This window comes from Bufo gargarizans, chromosome 8, assembly GCF_014858855.1.
Source record: "Bufo gargarizans isolate SCDJY-AF-19 chromosome 8, ASM1485885v1, whole genome shotgun sequence".
NCBI classification, from domain to species: domain Eukaryota; kingdom Metazoa; phylum Chordata; class Amphibia; order Anura; family Bufonidae; genus Bufo; species Bufo gargarizans.
The window spans coordinates 30,419,132-30,441,912 of NC_058087.1; the positions used below are offsets into that span (position 1 = coordinate 30,419,132).

Genomic DNA, 22,781 nt, shown 5'->3' on the forward strand with positions numbered 1-22,781 from the left:
GTCTGCAAGGGGCCATTCAATGGAATGCACACGGCCGGTGTCCAGTGTATTGCGCACCCACCGTAAGTGGGACCATTCACTTCAATGGGTATGCAAAAAAACGGAAATTACTCCGTGTGCATTCCATTTTCGTATGTCCGCATGTCCGGTCCGCAAAAAAACATGTCCTATTCTTATCCATTTTGCGGACAAGGACAGGCATTGTTACAATGGATCCGCAAAAAAAAACGGATGTCACACAGATATCATCCATTGTTTTTTTGAACCGTAAAACTTAAGGGTTTATTCACACGGTGAGATTGTGTTATGGTTTTTTAAGCAGTTTTCTGAAATTGCTGCAGAAACTTCAATGGGTATGCAAAAAAACGCCCTAAGAGGGGTATTATATATACTGGGGCCCCTAAGAGGGGCATTATATATACTGAGGCCCCTAAGAGGGGCATGATATATACTGGGGACACTAAGGGGGGCATTATATATACTAGGACCACTAAGAGGGGCATTATATATACTGAGGCCCCTAAGAGGGGCATTATATATACTGAGGCCCCTAAGAGGGGCATTATATATACTGGGGCCCCTAAGAGGGGCATTATATATACTGAGGCCCCTAAGAGGGGCATTATATATACTGGGGCCCCTAAGAAGGGCATTATATATACTGGTGCCACTAAGAGGGGCATTATACATACTGGGGCCACTAAGAGGAGCATTATACATACTGGTGCCACTAAGAGGGGCATTATACATACTGGGGCCACTAAGAGGGGCATTATACATACTGGTGCCACTAAGAGGGGCATTATATATACTGGTGCCACTAAGAGGGGCATTATATATACTGGGGCCCCTAAGAGGGGCATTATATATACTGGGGCCCATAAGAGGGGCATTATACATACTGGGGCCCCTAAGAGGGGCATTATATATACTGAGGCCACTAAGAGGGGCATTATATATACTGGTGCCACTAAGAGGGGCATTATACATACTGGTGCCACTAAGAGGGGCATTATACATACTGGGGCCACTAAGAGGGGCATTATACATACTGGTGCCACTAAGAGGGGCATTATATATACTGGGGCCACTAAGAGGGGCATTATATATACTGGTGCCACTAAGGCCCCTTGCAGACGAGCGTGTCCGGATTAGGTCTGGATGCATTGCTTCTTCGATCAGGGAAAATCGTGCGAGTAGGTACGCAATTGCAGTCAGTTTTGACTGCGATTGCGTTCCGATGTTCTGATTTTATCGCGCAGGTGCAATGCGTTTTGAACGCGCATGATAAAAAACTGACTGTGGTACCCAGACCTTAACCCGGACTTCTTCACGGAAGTTCGGGTTTGGGTTTGGAGCTCTGTAACACGGTTATAAGGGAAAATAATACCATTCTTAATACAGAATGCTTAGTACAATAGCGCTGGAGGGGTTAAAGAAAATTAAATAAAATAAACTCACCTCATCCTGTTGTTCGCGCAGACGGCATCTTCTACTTTCTTCTACTTTCAGGACCTGCCAGAAGGACCTTTGATGACGTAAGGACCACGTGGTGAGCGCGGTGACATCAGCGCAGGTCCTGCTGAATGAAGATAGAAATCTTGTATCTTCATTCAGCAGGACCTGCGCTGACGTCCGTAGTCCTTTGGCAGGTCCTGAAAGAAGAAGAAAGAAGACAATGCCGGCTGCGTGAACAACAGGATGAGGTGAGTTATTATTTTTTTATTTTTTTAACCCCTAAAGTCGCATTGTACTATGCATTCTGTATTAAGAATGCTATTATTTTCCCTTATAACCATGTTATAAGGGGAAATAATACAGTAAATTGACTTTTATCAATTTACTTACATCGTCTCCTAGCAACCATGCGTGAAAATTGCTTGCGGATGCTTACGATTTTCATGCAGCCCCATTCATTTTTATAGGGCCTGCGTTGCGTGAAAAACGCTGAATATAGAGCATGCTGCGATTTTGACGCAACGCACAAGTGATGCATGAAAATCACTGCTCGTGTGCACAGCCCCATAGAAATTAATGGGTCAGGATTCAGTGCGGGTGCAATGCGTTCACCTCACGTATCACATCCCCGCGGAAAACTCGCCCGTGTGAAAGGGGCCTAAGGGTTAAAGGTGTTCTACCGTTTTGTGTGTGCAGTTCCTATGCAGACCTATGTTACTCCATGGTTACAGGCTTTCCACTTTCCATTAAGTGCTTGTTGGTACAAATGAAAGACATCAGGACTGTGGTTATGTTTGGGGTCTGTAGCCACGGGGGCGCATAGGTCTACGCAGGAGCTTTATACACAAAATGGTAGAAAGTCCATCTTTTAAGTTTCAGCACTTCTTCATTTTAGATGGATTGTTGCTGCTCCTGTTTGGTGTTATAGTCATGCCGAAATCGCAACGGGGATTTCTCATTAATCTTCTGGGCCTCCTCGGTCCAGCCCTGTATCCGATCTGTATACATTGTACAAAGGATAGCCGACCCTTGCTTTGTCAGGCATATGACTTCATTATGTAGACTGCAGAATCTGCAACAAATCCACTGCAAAATCTGACAGGGCTCATCCACACGACCGTATGAATGGTTCCGCATCCATTCCGCAATTTTGCAAACCTGGTACAGACCCATTCATTTCAATAGGGCCGCAAAAGATGCGGACAGCACACTGCGTGCTCTCTGCACCCGTTGTTCCGTTCCGCGGCCATGCAACAAGTATAGGTATTTCAATAATGGGCCGCCCATTCCGTTCTTCACATTGCGGAACGCACACGTGCGGCATCCATGTTTTGCGGATGCGCAATTTGGAGACCGTAATACACGGCGCGGTTGTGTGAATGCGCCCTAAGGCTTCACGCATAGGACTGTAGTTTCGGTCCGCATCAGTTTTGTGGACAAGAATAGGCATTTCTAACAAAGGGGAGGACAGGCGGATCCACAAATTGCAGAACGCAGACGGGCGGTATCCGTGTTTTGTGTGCATGAGGCCTTGCATGCAAATTTGCCCTGGATTCTGCAGCGGATGTCCTACTGGTTTCCCTCTCTGCATTGAACAGGGTGAAATCCATGGTGAAAATCTTTCACATATAATGACATGTTTACAGTGTGGATACTGCAATAGTAAAATTGCTTCCAATTTGCGGTTACTGTGATGTGCTGCAGATTTGGCAGAGCATCGGCCACATGGGGACATACTGCTACGCTCCCTCCAGCTTTTAGGCATGTTCCTCCATGCGCCGGGGTGCTGGGGGCTGCTGGTGAGGACAGGAGCTCGTATAGGTGATTCAGCTAATTACAGAAGATGATCGTTAACATCAAACACAACAGAGGAGCAAAGATCAGAGGCAAATACTCCCCACCCAACGCCAGAGCCGGGACCGCTAGGAAGATGAGAGGGGGGCAGCAGCAGAAGACTCGGGATCACATGGATCACTTATCCACAGACAAAACAATCTGCAGGTACAGATACAGGCAGCAGCCGGACTCGGGGATACACGGCCGGTAATAGAAAGGATTCACCCAAACAGAGCGCACTACACCTCTTAGCATCACCATGACCATAATACCATTCTGTTATTCTCTATATATAGAACACTACAACCCCCAACCTGACCCGGCCACTGGACATGACCATAATGCAATTCTATATACTCTATATTTAGAACACTACAATCCCCAACATGGCCGGACCACTGAATATGACATGTTAAACTTCTACTATATGCTTTACATAGAACAGTACAACTCCTAGCATAACCCGTTCAGTACTATTATACTCTTATACTCTATACAGACAACACTACAAATACAAAAAAGGAATGCTGATATATACAGCCACCACTAGAGGGAGCTTAGGAGCTTACTGCATACAGATATATACAGCCACCACTAGAGGGAGCTCTGGAGATTACAGCATACAGATATATACAGCCACCACTAGAGGGAGCTCTGGAGATTACAGCATACAGATATATACAGCCACCACTAGAGGGAGCTTAGGAGCTTACTGCATACAGATATATACAACCTCCACTAGAGGGAGCTCAGGAGATTACTACATACAGATATATACAGCCACCACTAGAAGGAGCTCAGGAGATTACTACATAAAGATATATACAGCCACCACTAGAGGGCGCTCAGGAGATTACTACATACAGATATGTACAGCCACCACTAGAGGGAGCTCAGGAGATTACTGCATACAGATATATACAGCCACCACTAGAGGGAGCTCAGGAGATTACTGCATACAGATATATACAGTCACCACTAGGGCGAGCTCAGGAGATTACTGCATACAGATATGTACAGCCACCACTAGATGGAACTCAGGAGATTACTACATACAGATATATACAGTCACCACTAGAGGGAGCTCTGGAGATTACTGCATACAGATATGTACAGCCACCACTAGAGGGAGCTCAGGAGATTACTGCATACAGATATGTACAGCCACCACTAGAGGGAGCTCAGGAGATTACTACATACAGATATATACAGCCACCACTAGAAGGAGCTCAGGAGATTACTGCATACAGATATGTACAGCCACCACTAGAGGCAGCTCAGGAGATTACTACATACAGATATATACAGCCACCACTAGAGGGAGCTCAGGAGATTACTGCATACAGATATATACAGTCACCACTAGGGGGAGCTCAGGAGACTACTGCATACAGATATATACAGCCACCACTAGAGGGAGCTCAGGAGATTACTGCATACAGATATGTACAGCCACCACTAGATGGAACTCAGGAGATTACTACATACAGATATATATAGCCACCACTAGAGGGAGCTCAGGAGATTACTGCATACAGATATATACAGCCACCACTAGAGGCAGCTCAGGAGATTACTACATACAGATATGTACAGCCACCACTAGAGGCAGCTCAGGAGATTACTACATACAGATATATACAGCCACCACTAGAGGGAGCTCAGGAGATTACTGCATACAGATATATACAGTCACCACTAGGGGGAGCTCAGGAGACTACTGCATACAGATATATACAGTCATCACTAGAGGGAGCTCAGGAGATTACTGCATACAGATATATACAGCCACCACTAGAGGGAGCTCAGGAGATTACTCCATACAGATATATACAGCCACCACTAGAGGGAGCTCAGGAGATTACTGCATACAGATATATATAGCCACCACTAGAGGGAGCTCAGGAGATTACAGCATAATGCAATTCTATATACTCTATATTTAGAACACTACAATCCCCAACATGGCCGGACCACTGAATATGACATGTTAAACTTCTACTATATGCTTTACATAGAACAGTACAACTCCTAGCATAACCCGTTCAGTACTATTATACTCTTATACTCTATACAGACAACACTACAAATACAAAAAAGGAATGCTGATATATACAGCCACCACTAGAGGGAGCTTAGGAGCTTACTGCATACAGATATATACAGCCACCACTAGAGGGAGCTCTGGAGATTACAGCATACAGATATATACAGCCACCACTAGAGGGAGCTCTGGAGATTACAGCATACAGATATATACAGCCACCACTAGAGGGAGCTTAGGAGCTTACTGCATACAGATATATACAACCTCCACTAGAGGGAGCTCAGGAGATTACTACATACAGATATATACAGCCACCACTAGAAGGAGCTCAGGAGATTACTACATAAAGATATATACAGCCACCACTAGAGGGCGCTCAGGAGATTACTACATACAGATATGTACAGCCACCACTAGAGGGAGCTCAGGAGATTACTGCATACAGATATATACAGCCACCACTAGAGGGAGCTCAGGAGATTACTGCATACAGATATATACAGTCACCACTAGGGCGAGCTCAGGAGATTACTGCATACAGATATGTACAGCCACCACTAGATGGAACTCAGGAGATTACTACATACAGATATATACAGTCACCACTAGAGGGAGCTCTGGAGATTACTGCATACAGATATGTACAGCCACCACTAGAGGGAGCTCAGGAGATTACTGCATACAGATATGTACAGCCACCACTAGAGGGAGCTCAGGAGATTACTACATACAGATATATACAGCCACCACTAGAAGGAGCTCAGGAGATTACTGCATACAGATATGTACAGCCACCACTAGAGGCAGCTCAGGAGATTACTACATACAGATATATACAGCCACCACTAGAGGGAGCTCAGGAGATTACTGCATACAGATATATACAGTCACCACTAGGGGGAGCTCAGGAGACTACTGCATACAGATATATACAGCCACCACTAGAGGGAGCTCAGGAGATTACTGCATACAGATATGTACAGCCACCACTAGATGGAACTCAGGAGATTACTACATACAGATATATATAGCCACCACTAGAGGGAGCTCAGGAGATTACTGCATACAGATATATACAGCCACCACTAGAGGCAGCTCAGGAGATTACTACATACAGATATGTACAGCCACCACTAGAGGCAGCTCAGGAGATTACTACATACAGATATATACAGCCACCACTAGAGGGAGCTCAGGAGATTACTGCATACAGATATATACAGTCACCACTAGGGGGAGCTCAGGAGACTACTGCATACAGATATATACAGTCATCACTAGAGGGAGCTCAGGAGATTACTGCATACAGATATATACAGCCACCACTAGAGGGAGCTCAGGAGATTACTCCATACAGATATATACAGCCACCACTAGAGGGAGCTCAGGAGATTACTGCATACAGATATATATAGCCACCACTAGAGGGAGCTCAGGAGATTACAGCATACAGATATATACAGCCACCACTAGAGGGAGCTCAGGAGATTACTGCATACAGATATATATAGCCACCACTAGAGGGAGCTCAGGAGATTACAGCATACAGATATATATATATATATATATACACATTAGGGATGAGCGAATCGACTTTGGATGAAACATCCAAAGTTGATTTGCATAAAACGTTGTTTCAGTACTGTTCAGAGCGAACGCTCCGTACATTATTAGAATGTATTGGCTCAGATGAGCCGACGTTATTACTTCACAAAGTCTTGCGAGACTTCGCAAAATAACTTCATAAATTAATTTGTATAAAACCCTTTCCTGAACTTGGGCTCAGCTCCAAGGAACCGCTTGGTTCTGAACAGCTGGCACTGTCTGACCCAGTATGTGCTGCTTCTCGCCCCGTCCATCCATGTATGCACTCACCTGTCGGCCCACCCTGTTGTTGTGCAGCCTCATCCGAGCGTGAATGTCCCTGAACAGCTCCCGGGAATCCAAGAAGTCCCTGGAGAAGCGTTCTCCATACTCCACGTCTGGGCTGCAGCCTCCCCACTCCCAAGAGTCCTGGGGCCCCGGTGCCTCGGCTGGCATGTGCTCCATCACCCCATGCACCATGCCCTTCCCCCGGTTCATGGCTTCCATCTGAAGTCTGTGGAGTTTAGCTCTGAAGGCTTCCTCATCCCCTCTCCTCTTCTCATCACAGCTGCATGACTTCAGTTTACCCATGGCGCAAGCGTTGGAGACGGCATGCACCACTCCGGCAGCAGCGATGGCGTAGGCATAGGCGCTTTCCCTGAAGCCTGGAGAAGAAAGGGAAAGAGATCAGTACTCTGGACACAATTGTAGCAAACCCTCAGCTGTGAGAAGGGTCAGGTCTGAAACAAAACATGTTACTATTCACTGAAAGCAAGCAGAGGTCTTGAAAATTGTGATGTACTGAAACCCAAAGTCTGTTGGAAAGTTGCTGAACTTCTCTTGTCCGTTTTAGGCATTGTTATAATGGATCCGCAAAAAAAAACGGATGGCATACGAATGTCATCAGTTTTTTTTTTTGCGGATCCGCAATTTGCGGACCGCAAAACACATATGGTTGTGTGCATGTAGCTTAAGGGAGAGTTCACATCATAGTTATTTTTCCGTTGTTCGGTGATCCAAAAACGAATCTGAGATGGAAATGGCTCAAATGGATGCCAAAGGTGCATAACTGATGCACAGGATCCGTTTTTTTCCAGGATCTGATTTTTTACTTTATATATAACAGTGATGTGAACTTGGGGCTCATGCACATGACCGTAGCAGCTCCATGCCTGTATTGCGGCCGGCAAACAGCGGGTCCGCAATATACGGGTACCAGCCATTTGTGCACCGTATTATGGACTTATTTACTTGAATGGTTCCGCAATCTGGAAGGTGCGGAACGGAGGCACGGAAGCGCTACAGATTGAGATTTCCTGTCCGTGCCTCCGCGCCGCAAAAAGAACATGGGTCTGCATCCGCCTGTGGCAGGCACATGGATGGTGCCTGTGCATTTAGCGGTCCCCAATGCACGTAATGGGCAGCACGCATTCGTGTGCATGAGCCCTAATGTGCATGCTCAGTTTTAATGGATATACCATCAATGTCAGAAAGGTGCCAGTCCCACTTCTGGAACTCTTTCCCATCTCTAGAAAGGAGCCCCGAAGTATAGGAGCGCGCATAGCGCTTGCGCAGTCCCCTGAAACCAGGCGGGAGAAGTCGCTCAGCTATTTTTGAAACTCCTGCAGTGATGAATGCAGATTATGCCTCGTGTGCACAGAGTGCCCTCCTTCACTTTGTGGACCCCCTTCTGAAGATAAGAGTGGGTCCCAGAGGTGGGCGCTGCACCTATCTGACATTGGCGGTATATCCTAGCTACCAACGTCCCAGAAGGGCCAACCCCTTTAAGGCATGACCGCACAGGGTGGAGCAGACTTTCTGCTGTGGATTTTGAGGCATTTCCACAGCAAAGTCTGTGCCAGTGTCCCCGCGGATTACATGCATTGCAAAGGGTGAAATCCACAGCATTAGGGCTCGTTCACGCGACCGTACCGTTTTTTGCGGTCCACAAATTGCAGATCTGCGAAAAACTGATGCCGTCCATGTGCCTTCCGCAATTTGCGGAACGGAACAGGAGGCCCATTATAGAAATGCCTATTCTTGTCCGCAAAACTGACAAGAATAGGACAGGACTCATAACTTTTGCGGGCCCACGGAACAGAGCAACGGATGCGGACAGCACACAGAGTGCTGTCAGCATCTTTTGCGGACTCATTGAAAAAAATAGTTCCTTATATGGACCGTATGCGGAACACAGAAAACGGCCCGTATACAGAACGCAAAATACGTTCCTGTGAATGAGCCCTTAACTGACATGTGGCGGATATAAAATCCTCAACGCAAGGGTGTGGGTGAGAATTCCCAATCTCATCAAGTTTGCTGCTACTGGAAAGCGTGTCCGTCCGTCTGTGTATCTGACCCCGACGGACCGACCCCTAGACGCTCAGCACTGTCAGGAGCTGCCCAGTTACTTAACCTACCCCAGATCAAGGACGTACAAGGGCCGACGATGCAGCTGCATTGGAGAAAATGGCTACTATGTTGCATCTAATATTTGTGCAACATTCTAACAAATTAGATACAATTTGCTCCCCTTTTGCCTGAGTCCTATTGATAAATGTTCCCCTCTGTATCTTTCCTTGCACCTCCAGGGCCCCAAGGTTGGGTGCTAATAACGGGGACGGATCTCTGTAAATAGTTGAATTAGTGCCCGAGGTGTTAATAACTTTGCAAATTCCTTCCCGTGACGTTATATTAACAGCTGTCAGCCGCCCGTCTCCCTCAGATCTGCAGCTGCAGGCCGAGCCTTAGATTTTATCGGGCCGCGTTCATGTATGAGCAGATACATCTCCATCTTGTTTATACGCCTATAATGATACTGGAGCGTAATACACTCTGGTGGTCGTTCCCCGGTTTACGGCCGGCGCAGTAGCACGGGTCGCTTTTTTTTCTTCTTCAGGTTTTGGCAGCTCCTTACGAGACATTCTTTACATTAATCCTCTTTATCGACTCTTCTGTTTACCAACTTTCCTGTGCAAAGTGTTTGGAGCGAGCGCCAGGGCCATCCTTCCCCGGTCTGCCGGCCCGAACATGTCTCCCCTATCCAACCAACACATCCCCCCTCTTCCTCCATCCAAACTCCACCTAAACTGAGAGTGAACCTGCCTCGGCTGAAAACCAACCACGTATCCCAACTTGTCGCAGTTCATCCAAACACCTTCTGTCTCCTGCAAAAAATAATAATAACCGTTGCGAGGAGTGCAAAGAAAATAAGGAGGTTGTGGAATTTCTGCACATCTGTGTCTGAGCGGATGGAAGGTCATGTATTGGGGGGGGGGGGGGGGTGTATCCAATATTGTACACGATGTAGTAATATATAGTGAATGACCAGCCCCTTCACTACCCTAGGCCACCAGCGGAGGAAATATTAACCCCTAGACCACTAGAACAGACTGTATAGTGGTCTAGGATAGTGGGGGTTATATTTGATTCCCTGATGGTCTAGGATAGTAGAGGGGTATGTACAGCGCTGTGTTTGGTGAGCTTAGAGAGGGCTGTGAGCGTCGGTGCTTTCTTAAACAGCTGATCGGCAGGGGTCCCACCAATCAGTAAATATATCTTGGAAAACCCCTTTAATGTTTTCTGCTCTGCTGGTCTAGAGTAGTGGAATAGTTTATATTTGATTCCCTGGTGGTCTAGGATAGTGGAGGGGTTAATATTTCAATCCCTGGTGGTCTAGGATAGTGGAGGGGTTAATATTTGATTCCCTGGTGGTCTAGGATAGTGGAGGGGTTAATATTTAATTCCCTGGTGGTCTAGGATAGTGGATTGGCTAGACTCGACCTCATGTATCAATATGTGCCAATAGCATTTGTTGCCAATGTGGATGACACATGTCGGTCTCCACCATGCCTAGATACATTGTATAACAAAAAAATTCTGAAACTTATACTTTCAAGATCTCTGCTTGCTGTCATGGAATGCGAATATTCTTGTTACCAAGAAAACACTGAACACACCAAGTACTTCTCACAGCTGAGGGATTGCTACAAATGTATCCAGTGTAGACAATCCTCCTGTGCTGATTTTGTGACATTTGGGCTGGGCACTTGTGAAAAAATTGGGCTGGGCATAACACTTTGAATAGATGGTTCGGCAAAAACGGAATGGATACGGAAGACATACGGAGTACATTCCGTGCGTGTTCCGTTTTTTTTGCAGACCCATTGACTTGAATGGAGCCACGGAACCCGATTTGCGGGCAATAATAGGACATGTTCTATCTTTGAATGGAACGGAAATACGGAAATGGTATGCTTAGGGTCCATTCACACATCCGCAATTTCATTTTGCGGAATGGAATTGCGGACCCATTCATTCATTTCTACGGATTCGTGGACTTCCGGGCCCGCACTTCTGGGTCCGCAATTCCGATCCCGAAAAATATAAAACATGTCCTATTCTTGTCCGCAATTGCGGACAAGAATAGGCATTTTCTATTAAGTGCCGGCGATGTGCGGTCTGCAAATTGCGGAACACACATCGCCGATGTCCGTGTTTTGTGGATCCACGGATCCGTGGATCCGCAAAACACAAGTGGACGTGTGAATGGACCCATACGGAGTACATTCTGTTTTTTTTGTTGCGGAACCATTGAAATGCATGGTTCCATATACAGACCGTATACGGAACTCAAAAAACGGCCCGTATACGGAACGCAAAAAAAGTTTGTGTGAATGAGCCCTTAGGCCTTTTTCCGTTTTTGTTCAGTTTTTTGCGTTCAGTATACGGACTGTATACGGAACCATTAATTTCAATGGATCCGCAAAAAAAACTGAAGGTACTCCGTATGTCTTCCGTTTCTGTATTTCCGTTTTTCTGTTCCATTCAAAGATAGAACATGTCCTATTATTGTCTGCATAACAGACAAGGATAGGACTGTTCTATCAGGGGCCAGCTGTTCCTTTCCGCAAAATACGAAATGCACATGGACGTCATCCGTATTTTTTGCGCATCCGTTTTTTGCAAAATACTGAAAAAGCCGTGTGCAAGAGGTCAGTGATACATTGTATCTGTCTGGCAGTTGAGCTCACAGAAGATTGTCTAGACTGGATACCACTGTAACAAACTCTCAGCCGTCTGAAGTATTAGGTGAAGGCAAAGTTTTATCCAGTGGAAGTGGACAAGAATGCTTCCATTCACTGACAGCGAGCAAGGGTTTAGAATTGACACCCAATGGGGGTCATTTACAAAGACCAGCTTTTTATTGTAGCCTTTGATTTCCCGATGTTCTAGTCCCGTCCCAAGTGAAAACTCCTGTTTGACAAAATATTGTCGCACAGGGATTTAAAAAGTCACAAAAAGTGGCCGTGCGGCTTTTTATGCCAAACACTGGCGTTAGGGATGTTAGTAAATGACCCCCACTGTCTATTAGAAATTTGCAGAACTTTTCATCCCACAAAGAGACCTTTGACGCAGTGGAAATCCATTGAGTTGTGTGTAATGAAGAGGCGGCCAGGGCATGTGGTAGGGGGGCTTGTGTTCACGTCTCGGGGACCTCCCCATCTGAGATCACGAGGCGATCTTATAGACGGAACGTGAAGGAATTACTTTCTTGTGTGTGTATAAATATCTGAGCCACAAATTATTCAGCAGCGAGCCACACGCACCGCTGGGCTGATGGGGCCAAAGTGGGAAAAAGGGATGAAATATTGACGAGCCCTTGTCACTTCTCATTTGGGCAGATGACCTCACAGGCACATTCTGTACAGAACCCACCGTCCCCGGAGCAGCGCCGAGCCATTACCGAGTGTGAGCAGCGGCTAAAGCTAACGGCGTCTGTTCACACCTCTGCGCCTCTCCTCCTCTGACCTCCTCACAAGAGCAGACACCCCAGTAATCTGACGAGAGCAGAGATCACATTTAAAGGGAAAGTCCACCTAAAGTCTGAAGAGAATTTCAGGGGTATTCCCATCATCTGAAGGTCAGTGGGGGCCGACCTTTGGGACTCCCATTGTCCTGAGATAAAAGGCTCGTCCTCGTCACTGGTTTTCACCCTCGCTGTACTGGGTGGCTCCGGATTCCCGGGATTGGACCACCCACCTTCTTCTATGTGGACTGAAGAAACGTGGAGTTGGGCTACAAGAGGTCTGAAGACCTGGATTCTCTGTTCTTATGATGCTACACGTTTCTGCCTCAGTCTGAGGTCTTCATCAGTTCTGACTACGCGGTTTTTCGTTCCACATACGGCAGATGCTCCGAGTATGGTTTTTCTCTTCTTCTGGTTTTGTTTCCCATCAGTTGGATATCGGGCTACAGCTCCAGGTCAATGCCCGCTGCCAACTTTGGGAGCTTTTAGTGGTGGTCACCCCGAGAACTCTCTACGAGGTAATAGTAAGGCTTAGGCCTCATGCACACGACCGTTGTGTGCATCCGTGGCCGTTGTGCCGTTTTCCGTTTTTTTTCACGGACCCATTGACTTTCAATGGGCCCGTGGAAAAATCGGAAAATGCACCGTTTGGCAGCCGCATCCGTGATCCGTGTTTCCTGGCCGTGAAAAAAATATGACCTGTCCTATTTTTTTCACGGCCAACGGTTCACGGACCCATTCAAGTCAATGGGTCCGTGAAAAATCACGGATGCACACAAGATTGTCATCCGCGTCCGTGATCCGTGTCCGTTTTTTCCTATCATTTCAATGGCAAACTTGACTTAGATTTTTTTTTCATTTTTCATGTCCGTGGATCCTCCAAAAAGCAAGGAAGACCCACGGACGAAAAAACGGTCACGGATCACGGACCTACGGACCCCGTTTTTGCGGACCTTAAAAAAAAACCGGTCGTGTGCATAAGGCCTCATGCACACGACCGGTTTTTTTTAAGGTCCGCAAAAACGGGGTCCGTAGGTCCGTGATCCGTGACCGTTTTTTCTTCCGTGGGTCTTCCTTGTTTTTTGGAGGATCCACGGACATGAAAAATGAAAAAAAAAATCTAAGTCAAGTTTGCCATTGAAATGATAGGAAAAAATGGACACGGATCACGGACACGGATCACGGACACGGATGACAATCTTGTGTGCATCCGTGATTTTTCACGGACCCATTGACTTGAATGGGTCCGTGAACCGTTGGCAGTGAAAAAAATAGGACAGGTCCTATTTTTTTCACGGCCAGGAAACACGGATCATGGATGCGGCTGCCAAACGGTGCATTTTCTGATTTTTCCACGGACCCATTGAAAGTCAATGGGTCCGCGAAAAAAAACGGAAAACGGCACAACGGCCACGGATGCACACAACGGTCGTGTGCAGGAGGCCTAAGGCCTTAGGCCTAGTTCACACGACCGTATGGCTTTTATTGTTTTTTGCGGTCCGTTTTTCACGGATCCGTTGTTCCGTTTTTGAGTTCCGTTGTGTTTCCGTTTCCGTTCCGTTGTTCCGTTCCGTTTTTCCGTATGCCATGTACAGTTTACAGTAATTACATAGGAAAAATTGGGCTGGCCATAACATTTTCAATAGATGGTTCAGAAAAAACGGAACGGAAACGGAAGACATACGGATGCATTTCCGTATGTGTTCCGTTTTTTTTGCGGATCCATTGACTTGAATGGAGCCACGACCCGTGATTTACGGCCAAATATAGGACAAGCTCTATCTTTCAACGGAACGGAAAAACGGAAACGGAAGGCATACGGAACACATTCAGTTTTTTTTGCGGAACCATTGAAATGAATGGTTCCGTATACGGACCGTATACGGAACACAAAAAAACGGCCCGTACACCCGCAAAAAAAACGTTCGTGTGAACTAGGCCTTTTAGGCTCACGACCGTATGTATTTCGCAGTCCGCAAAAAACAGATCCGCAAAAAATACGGATGACGTCCGTGTGCAGCTGGCCCCTAACAGAACAGTACTATCCTTGTCCAGTGATGCGGACAATAATAGGACATGTTCTATTTTTTGCGGAACGGACATGCCGAAACGGAATGCACACAGACCTATTGAAATGAATTGTTCCGCATATGGTCCGCAAAAAAATCCGGAAAGAAAATACGTTCGTGTGCATGAGCCCTTAAGTTGTGCCGGTACAAAGACACACAAATAGCTGAGCATAGCCTTTAGGGTCTGTAACAACCTCAGTTCTGACGATGTTACCCTAGCTGGAGCTTGGAGGGGTGTGTAACCAGTCCAGGGAGGCAGGATTAACCCTTCCGTTGCCCTCCACCAGCGATACTGGAACTAACCCCCTTTCTGTCCCAGACCACCAGTTATAATGACATTAACTTCTTCACTGTCCTGGGTCACCAGGTATAGTGACATTAACACCTCCACTGCCCTAGCCCAACAGAGATCCTTACTTTAACCCTTTCACCACTCTAGAACACCTAGGATGCACATTTTAACCCCTTCACTGCCCTAGACCACCAGGTATAGTGACATTAACACCTCCACTGCCCTAGCCCACCAGTGATCCTTACTTTAACCCTTTCACCACTCTAGAACACCTAGGATGCACATTTTAACCCCTTCACTGCCCTAGACCACCAGGTATAGTGACATTAACACCTCCACTGCCCTAGCCCACCAGAGATCCTTACTTTAACCCTTTAACCACTCTAGAACACCTAGGATGCACATTTTAACCCCTTCACTGCCCTAGACCACCAGGTATAGTGACATTAACACCTCCACTGCCCTAGCCCAACAGAGATCCTTACTTTAACCCTTTCACCACTCTAGAACACCTAGGATGCATATTTTAACCCCTTCACTGCCCTAGACCACCATGTATAGTGACATTAACTTCTTCATTTCTCTAGACCACATGGCATCCTTACAATAACCCCTTCACTGCCTTAGATCACCAGATATCCGAACTTCTTCTTTGTCCTAGACCACTGAAGATTGACGTTAACCATTTTTGTCCAAAATCACCAGGGATGCTAACTCTAAAACCTTTACCATCATAGACCGTCAAAAGTATTGAAATCAACTCCTTCCTGTCCTAGATCATCAGTCATACAGATATTAAGTTATTAACCCTTTCAGAATACAGACATTAATCCCTTCACTGCTCTAGACCCCCAGGGATGTAAGAAAGGAGTGTACTGCTCTTATGTTATAGGGTAGAAGAAGCAGGGACCCCAGCAGCACAGAGTATTTTAGGAGAGGGTAGGGTAGGAGATGTGATCAATTACAGAGTCACACTTTAGGGTCTGGTGGATTCGGTTAATTTCAGATGTTTTGAGGACAATTGAAATAATATGAAGTCATTGCAGCCGCTGTCGCCCTCTCGCGAACTGAGCGCCCACTTTAATTTGTAAAACAACTTTTATGGAGTCGCCAAAGTGTAAAACTTTCCACGTCGAAAGCTCATTGTGCTGAACTTTGTAACTGGAAAGTGGCTGATTTACAGAAGCTACAAAACAGAGGCGTTAAAAACCCAACAACTTGGCAGGAAAACTGAGACACCAAAGACTAACATCCAGAAAGAAGGGAGTCCTCCAGAGCAGCGCTGTCAAAGGAGCACATAAATCACAATGTGAATAACAGCAAATAATTGTGGGGTACAGGATAATGACACTGACACTTGGGGTACAGGATAATGACACTGACACTCGGGGTACAGGATAATGACACTGACACTTGGGGTACAGGATAATGACACTGACACTTGGGGTACAGGATAATGACACTGACACTTGGGGTACAGGATAATGACGCTGACACTTGGGGTACAGGATAATGACACTGACACTGGGGGTACAGGATAATGACACTGACACTGGGGGTACAGGATAATGACAGTGCCACTGGGGGTACAGGATAATTACACTGACACTTGGGGTACAGGATAATGACGCTCACACTTGGAGTACAGGATAATGACACTGAAACTTGGGGTACAGGATAGTGACACTGACACTTGGGGTACAGGATAATGACGCTGACACTTGGGGGACAGGATAATGACGCTGACACTTGGGGTACAGGATAATGACACTGACACTTGGGGTACAAGATAATGACACTGACACTCGGGGTACAGGATAATGACACTGGGGGTACAGGATAATGACGCTGACACTTGGGGTACAGGATAATGACATGGCTGCCAGTATCGCTCCAACAGAGGATATCACCCATTCCATACCTTAAAGGGGTTGTCAGCAACTGTGCAATTCCCCTACAGCACCTCCGCAGGGGAAATTGGGCATTGCAATAGAAAGTGCAATTAAATCAATGGGCCGTCCATATACCACTAGATCCTCCAGAGAGATGCTCATGTAGCTGCTCTCCACCCTACTGTTTCGTAGACCCCCTCCCTCCATTGAGGTAACATTGCGCCTTCCTGCAACTTTGAACTACTGCAAGCAACAAACAGGGACCATGGAAGACCGTTGCAGAAGTGTGCACTGCACAGCGTCACCATGGCCTTATGGTATAGTAAAATGTGTTGCGCTCACCTCGGCTGAACACGGCGCTCTCATACGGAATTTTGTTCTTGGTCTCCAGGCTGGAACAATTCCATCGGTGATCCTGGAACTGGTGCTGGCACTCGTGGATGGCGATCTGTATTCCCTGTATGGCGGACGCCGCTACATCTGGATGCCGCATACAGACATCCATCTGGCGACGAGTCAAGCCCGGTAACGTCAGGCACACCGTGTTGGCGTTCAGCACCGGCTCCGGCGGTATCTTCAGACCCAGAATCTCATTGGTCAATGATCTGAAAAAAAAAAAAAAAAACGCAAGAGGGGCGGGTTAGGAATACGGCCCAGATTATGTTTATATAGCTGCGCTGAGCCGCCCGCTGATTGACAGGCGGCGGCGGTAAGCACGCCCGTCTCACCTGACAGTATTAAGCACAAACACCTGGTGGTAAGAATCGAGTCATTGTGTGCAAGTCACTATTGATGGCTGAACAAATGAGGAGATACAGGGACCTGAATGAGGTCACATGAAACGCGTCGTGTCTTCGCTTCAGCGGCCCTGATCTGAGCTCCTACTCACCCAGAATGTCTCGTCAGTTTCATATCAATCTTGCTCCTTTACCTGTCCCTGCCTGACACTGTGCAGACATCTCTGGCTTTTATCTACACAAGCCCCAAGGTGTGCTCTGCTCAAGTGCTGCCTCCGCGCCATTAAAATAATTACGTCTCCTTCAGACGGGATTTTCGTGGTTGACGGGTGTTGGACATATTGCGGTGAGAAGGTGCAGGTGCTGGGGGAGGGCAGCGGAGGTATGCCCCCCGGACAATCGCCACTCAGAAGTCAATAGCTCAAATATGTTTTTTCAGGTTGTCGGTGACAGATCTGTAGATCCTGACAATTTCCGATAATATTCCCATCAAAATTCCAAAAAATGGCAGCATTAGCGGATAATTATGAATGTCTCTGTTGCTAATTGACCGTGTGAAGCGTCCCCCCGCACGTCCGCTCCTCTCCAGTCACAGGGCAGTGGCTGACAACTACTCTGGCCGCACATTCAGCTTCCATGTGTTGTCACCCAGCTTTCCCGGACTCCTGAATAGCGAGTAAGAAGGATACGAGAGCAGGGAAAGGATCACAGCCCAGGAGTCAAATCACAATCATGTGGGATACTTATCCATTGTATCTAAGCTTATGATATGTCATACTGTACTGCTGAGCCCGCCATGTTTGATGTATCTGAGCCTATGATGTGTGATGCTCTTTATTGATACAGAGTATCTCAGCCTATCATGTATCATACTGCCTACTGATACTATGTAACTCAGCCTATGATGTGTGATACATTCTGTTGATACAATGTATCTAAGCCCATGATGTGTGATACATTGTATCTAATCTTTGGATGCCTAATACAATGTATCTCAGCCTATCATGTGTGATACTGTCTACTGATACAGAGTGTCTAAGCATATCATGTATGATACTGTTGGATCACCTGTGTATCTAATTCTATCATGCGTGATACTGTCTGCTGAGCATTGTATCTGAGTTTATCATGTATGATACTGTTTATTGATCCAGTGTATCTAAGCCTATCATGTGTGATCCTTCTGGTCAGCTGGTATATCTGTCATATGTGATACTGCAACAGTGTATCTAAACCTACTGTGTATGGTGTATCTAAACTAATCATATGTGATATTGTGCTGCTGGATAAGTATACCTAAGTGTATCATGTGGGATATTGACTGTTGGGCCAGTGTACCTATCATGTGACACTATATATGACACTGTAATAGATGTATCTAAGCCTATCAGGTGTGATACTGACTGATCAGCCAGTGTATCTATGTTTATCATATGTGATACTGGAATAGATGTATCTAAGCCCATCAGGTGTGATACTGACTGATCAGTCGGTGTATCTATGTTTATCATATGTGATACTGGAATAGATGTATCTAAGCCTATCAGGTGTGATAGTGACTGATCAGCCGGTGTATCTATGTTTATCATATGTGATACTGGAATAGATGTATCTAAGCCTCTAATGTATGATACTGATTAGCCAGTGTATCTATGTGTATCATATGTGATACTGGAATAGATGTATCTAAGCCTCTAATGTGTAATGCTGACTGATCAGTCGGTGTATCTATGTGTATCATATGTGATACTGGAATAGATGTATCTAAGCCCATCAGGTGTGATACTGACTGATCAGTCGGTGTATCTATGTTTATCATATGTGATACTGGAATAGATGTATCTAAGCCTATCACATGTGTGAGTATCTAATCCTGTGTGACACTTTTCCTATGAGGATCTGCAGGACACTGACTGTACAGCAGGGTCATCACCCTCCGACACTCCAGCTGTGTGGAACTACAAGTCCCAGCAAGCTCCATTCACTTCTGTGGGAGTTACAGCCCAGCAAGCGTGCACGTTGGGAGGACTCGCACTTGACCTGAAATCCTCTGCACTTCACACCTGGCTGCAGCCTGCCCCAGGAGCAGCGCTCTCAGCTTACAGGGGTACACGGGACCCCCGGCCTGGCTCGCTGCTTTATTGTATTCATGGCCCTTAGATCAAAGCGAGGCCGTTCCCCCAGCAGATGAAAGAAGAATCCAGCCCAAAATAGCCGGCGATCCTCCACGTCCTGTGTTCCCCTGATCAAAGCCGAGTCCCTGATACATTTCCCGTCCGCAATTTACTTGTGACATAGTTTATGGACGCTTTCGTCGTCCCCTCGCCCCTCACCACGGGCCACGAGTTCACATTTCCAAAGTCGATTTCCAGTGTGAGCCCCGAGCACGTGGAGAGGGGGAGCCCCGGGGTCTGTGGTCCAGGAGCTCCACTTTGAAGTGGGTGATGTGATCAAGTCCAGCACGTTCCTGCGCAGCCGTCTCCAAAACCAGTTTTAATTGCTTGACCCCCCTGTTTAACCCTCTTACTGCTGGAGGGTTGTACAAGGTTAATTAAAAGTACTTATTTCTCTTTCTGTTTTTTGTTTTTTTTTGGGAGGGGGACACATTCGGAGCATTAGGCTACTATCACATTAGCGTTTTCAATTCCGCTATTGAGATCCGTCCTAGCGTCTCAATAACGGAAGAAAACGCTTCAGTTTTGTCCCCATTTCATTATCAATAGGGACAAAACTGAACTGAACGAAACGGAGTCACCAGAATGCATCCCGTTCCGTTTGGTTGTGTCCCCATCGCTGCAAGCAGCGTTCTTCTGTCCGCGATGTGGTGCGGAGCAAGACGGATCCGTCCTGGCGCACAATGTAAGTCAATGGGGACGGATCCGTTTTCTCTGACACAATCTGGCACAATAGAAATCCATGGTGGATCCGCAAAAATAAATAAAAAGCTAACTCCTCAGACCTCTGCACCCCTATAGCTTTGCTCCATCCTTCCCTGCCTGTCCCGTCCGCTGTCACCTTGCCAACTTTCCCCAACTACTGCATGGCACAGGTGCCACAATACAGAATGCCATCCTTTGATACAAAGTATCATTGTGTGATGAGTGCTATTACCTTAGAATTGGGGGGGGGGGGGGGGGGGGGGGTTACATTGGAGAAGTATTCAGCTACTGTATTTCTTAGCTGCAGCTGCCTCTGGGACCGGGCGACAACCAATATGGCCACCAGTAGAGTTCCCACAGGAGTTGTCAGATTTCCTAGAATTCTGCGGGGAAATAACCAATAGTCTGACACCCATGGGACAAGTGTACCAGTCTATTGACTTTACTCGATTATTGGGCGTCCCAAAACACTGATCCCCAGAACCTATTCAGAAGTATTGGGACTTGGTTTAGGCATCATTATATGCTCGCTGTATTGTGCTATTATGTGGACACTATATTTATAATAGGGTAATATAGTGCCCACATAGTACCACCATACAGTGGGCATTCAAAAGTCCCAGATAGTGGCCACATAATAGCATCATACAATTAAAGGATAATAAGGTCATGTAGTGCCCACATAATAGTGCCATATATTGCCCATATAATAGAATGGCATACTATATGGCATTAATATGTATTCATTATAGGGTGCTCTTTTGTGTGCGCACTATATGACACTATTAAGTGCTTAGGGTATGATGCTGCTATGTGGGCACTGTATGGTGCTAGTATGTTGGCACTGTATGGTGCTAGTATGTGGGCACTGTATGGTGCTAGTATGTGGGCACTGTATGGTGCTATTATGTTGGCACTGTATGGTGCTAGTATGTGGGCACTGTATGGTGCTAGTATGTGGGCACTGTATGGTGCTATTATGTGGGCACTGTATGGTGCTATTATGTGGGCACTGTATGGTGCTATTATGTGGGCACTGTATGGTGCTATTATGTGGGCACTGTATGGTGCTAGTATGTGGGCACTGTATGGTGCTAGTATGTGGGCACTGTATGGTGCTAGTATGTGGGCACTGTATGGTGCTAGTATGTGGGCACTGTATGGTGCTATTATGTGGGCACTGTATGGTGCTATTATGTGGGCACTGTATGGTGCTATTATGTGGGCACTGTATGGTGCTAGTATGTGGGCACTGTATGGTGCTATTATGTGGGCACTGTATGGTGCTATTATGTGGGCACTGTATGGTGCTAGTATGTGGGCACTGTATGGTGCTAGTATGTGGGCACTGTATGGTGCTAGTATGTGGGCACTGTATGGTGCTAGTATGTGGGCACTGTATGGTGCTATTATGTTGGCACTGTATGGTGCTAGTATGTGGGCACTGTATGGTGCTAGTATGTGGGCACTGTATGGTGCTATTATGTTGGCACTGTATGGTGCTAGTATGTGGGCACTGTATGGTGCTATTATGTGGGCACTGTATGGTGCTAGTATGTGGGCACTGTATGGTGCTATTATGTGGGCACTGTATGGTGCTAGTATGTGGGCACTGTATGGTGCTATTATGTGGGCACTGTATGGTGCTAGTATGTGGGCACTGTATGGTGCTAGTATGTGGGCACTGTATGGTGCTAGTATGTGGGCACTGTATGGTGCTAGTATGTGGGCACTGTATGGTGCTATTATGTGGGCACTGTATGGTGCTAGTATGTGGGGCACTGTATGGTGCTATTATGTGGGCACTGTATGGTGCTATTATGTGGGCACTGTATGGTGCTAGTATGTGGGCACTGTGTGGTGCTAGTATGTGGGCACTGTATGGTGCTATTATGTGGGCACTGTATGGTGCTAGTATGTGGGCACTGTGTGGTGCTATTATGTGGGCACTGTATGGTGCTATTATGTGGGCACTGTATGGTGCTATTATGTGGGCACTGTATGGTGCTATTATGTGGGCACTGTATGGTGCTAGTATGTGGGCACTGTGTGGTGCTAGTATGTGGGCACTGTATGGTGCTATTATGTGGGCACTGTATGGTGCTATTATGTGGGCACTGTATGGTGCTATTATGTGGGCACTGTATGGTGCTAGTATGTGGGCACTGTAGTGGTGCT

At 46.5% G+C, this 22,781-nt stretch overlaps 1 protein-coding gene across 1 annotated transcript in view; it reads right to left on the minus strand.

The window, feature by feature from the left end:
- WNT10A (Wnt family member 10A) overlaps window positions 1-22,781 on the minus strand; it is a 42,998-nt gene that overhangs the window by 10,713 nt on the left and 9,504 nt on the right. Inside the window, exons 2-3 of the mRNA XM_044304058.1 lie at window positions 17,330-17,592; window positions 7,217-7,590 (exon numbers count right to left, since the gene is read on the minus strand). Of these exons, the coding sequence (XP_044159993.1) occupies window positions 7,217-7,590; window positions 17,330-17,592 (637 nt within the window). The remainder of the gene's footprint in view (window positions 1-7,216; window positions 7,591-17,329; window positions 17,593-22,781) is intronic.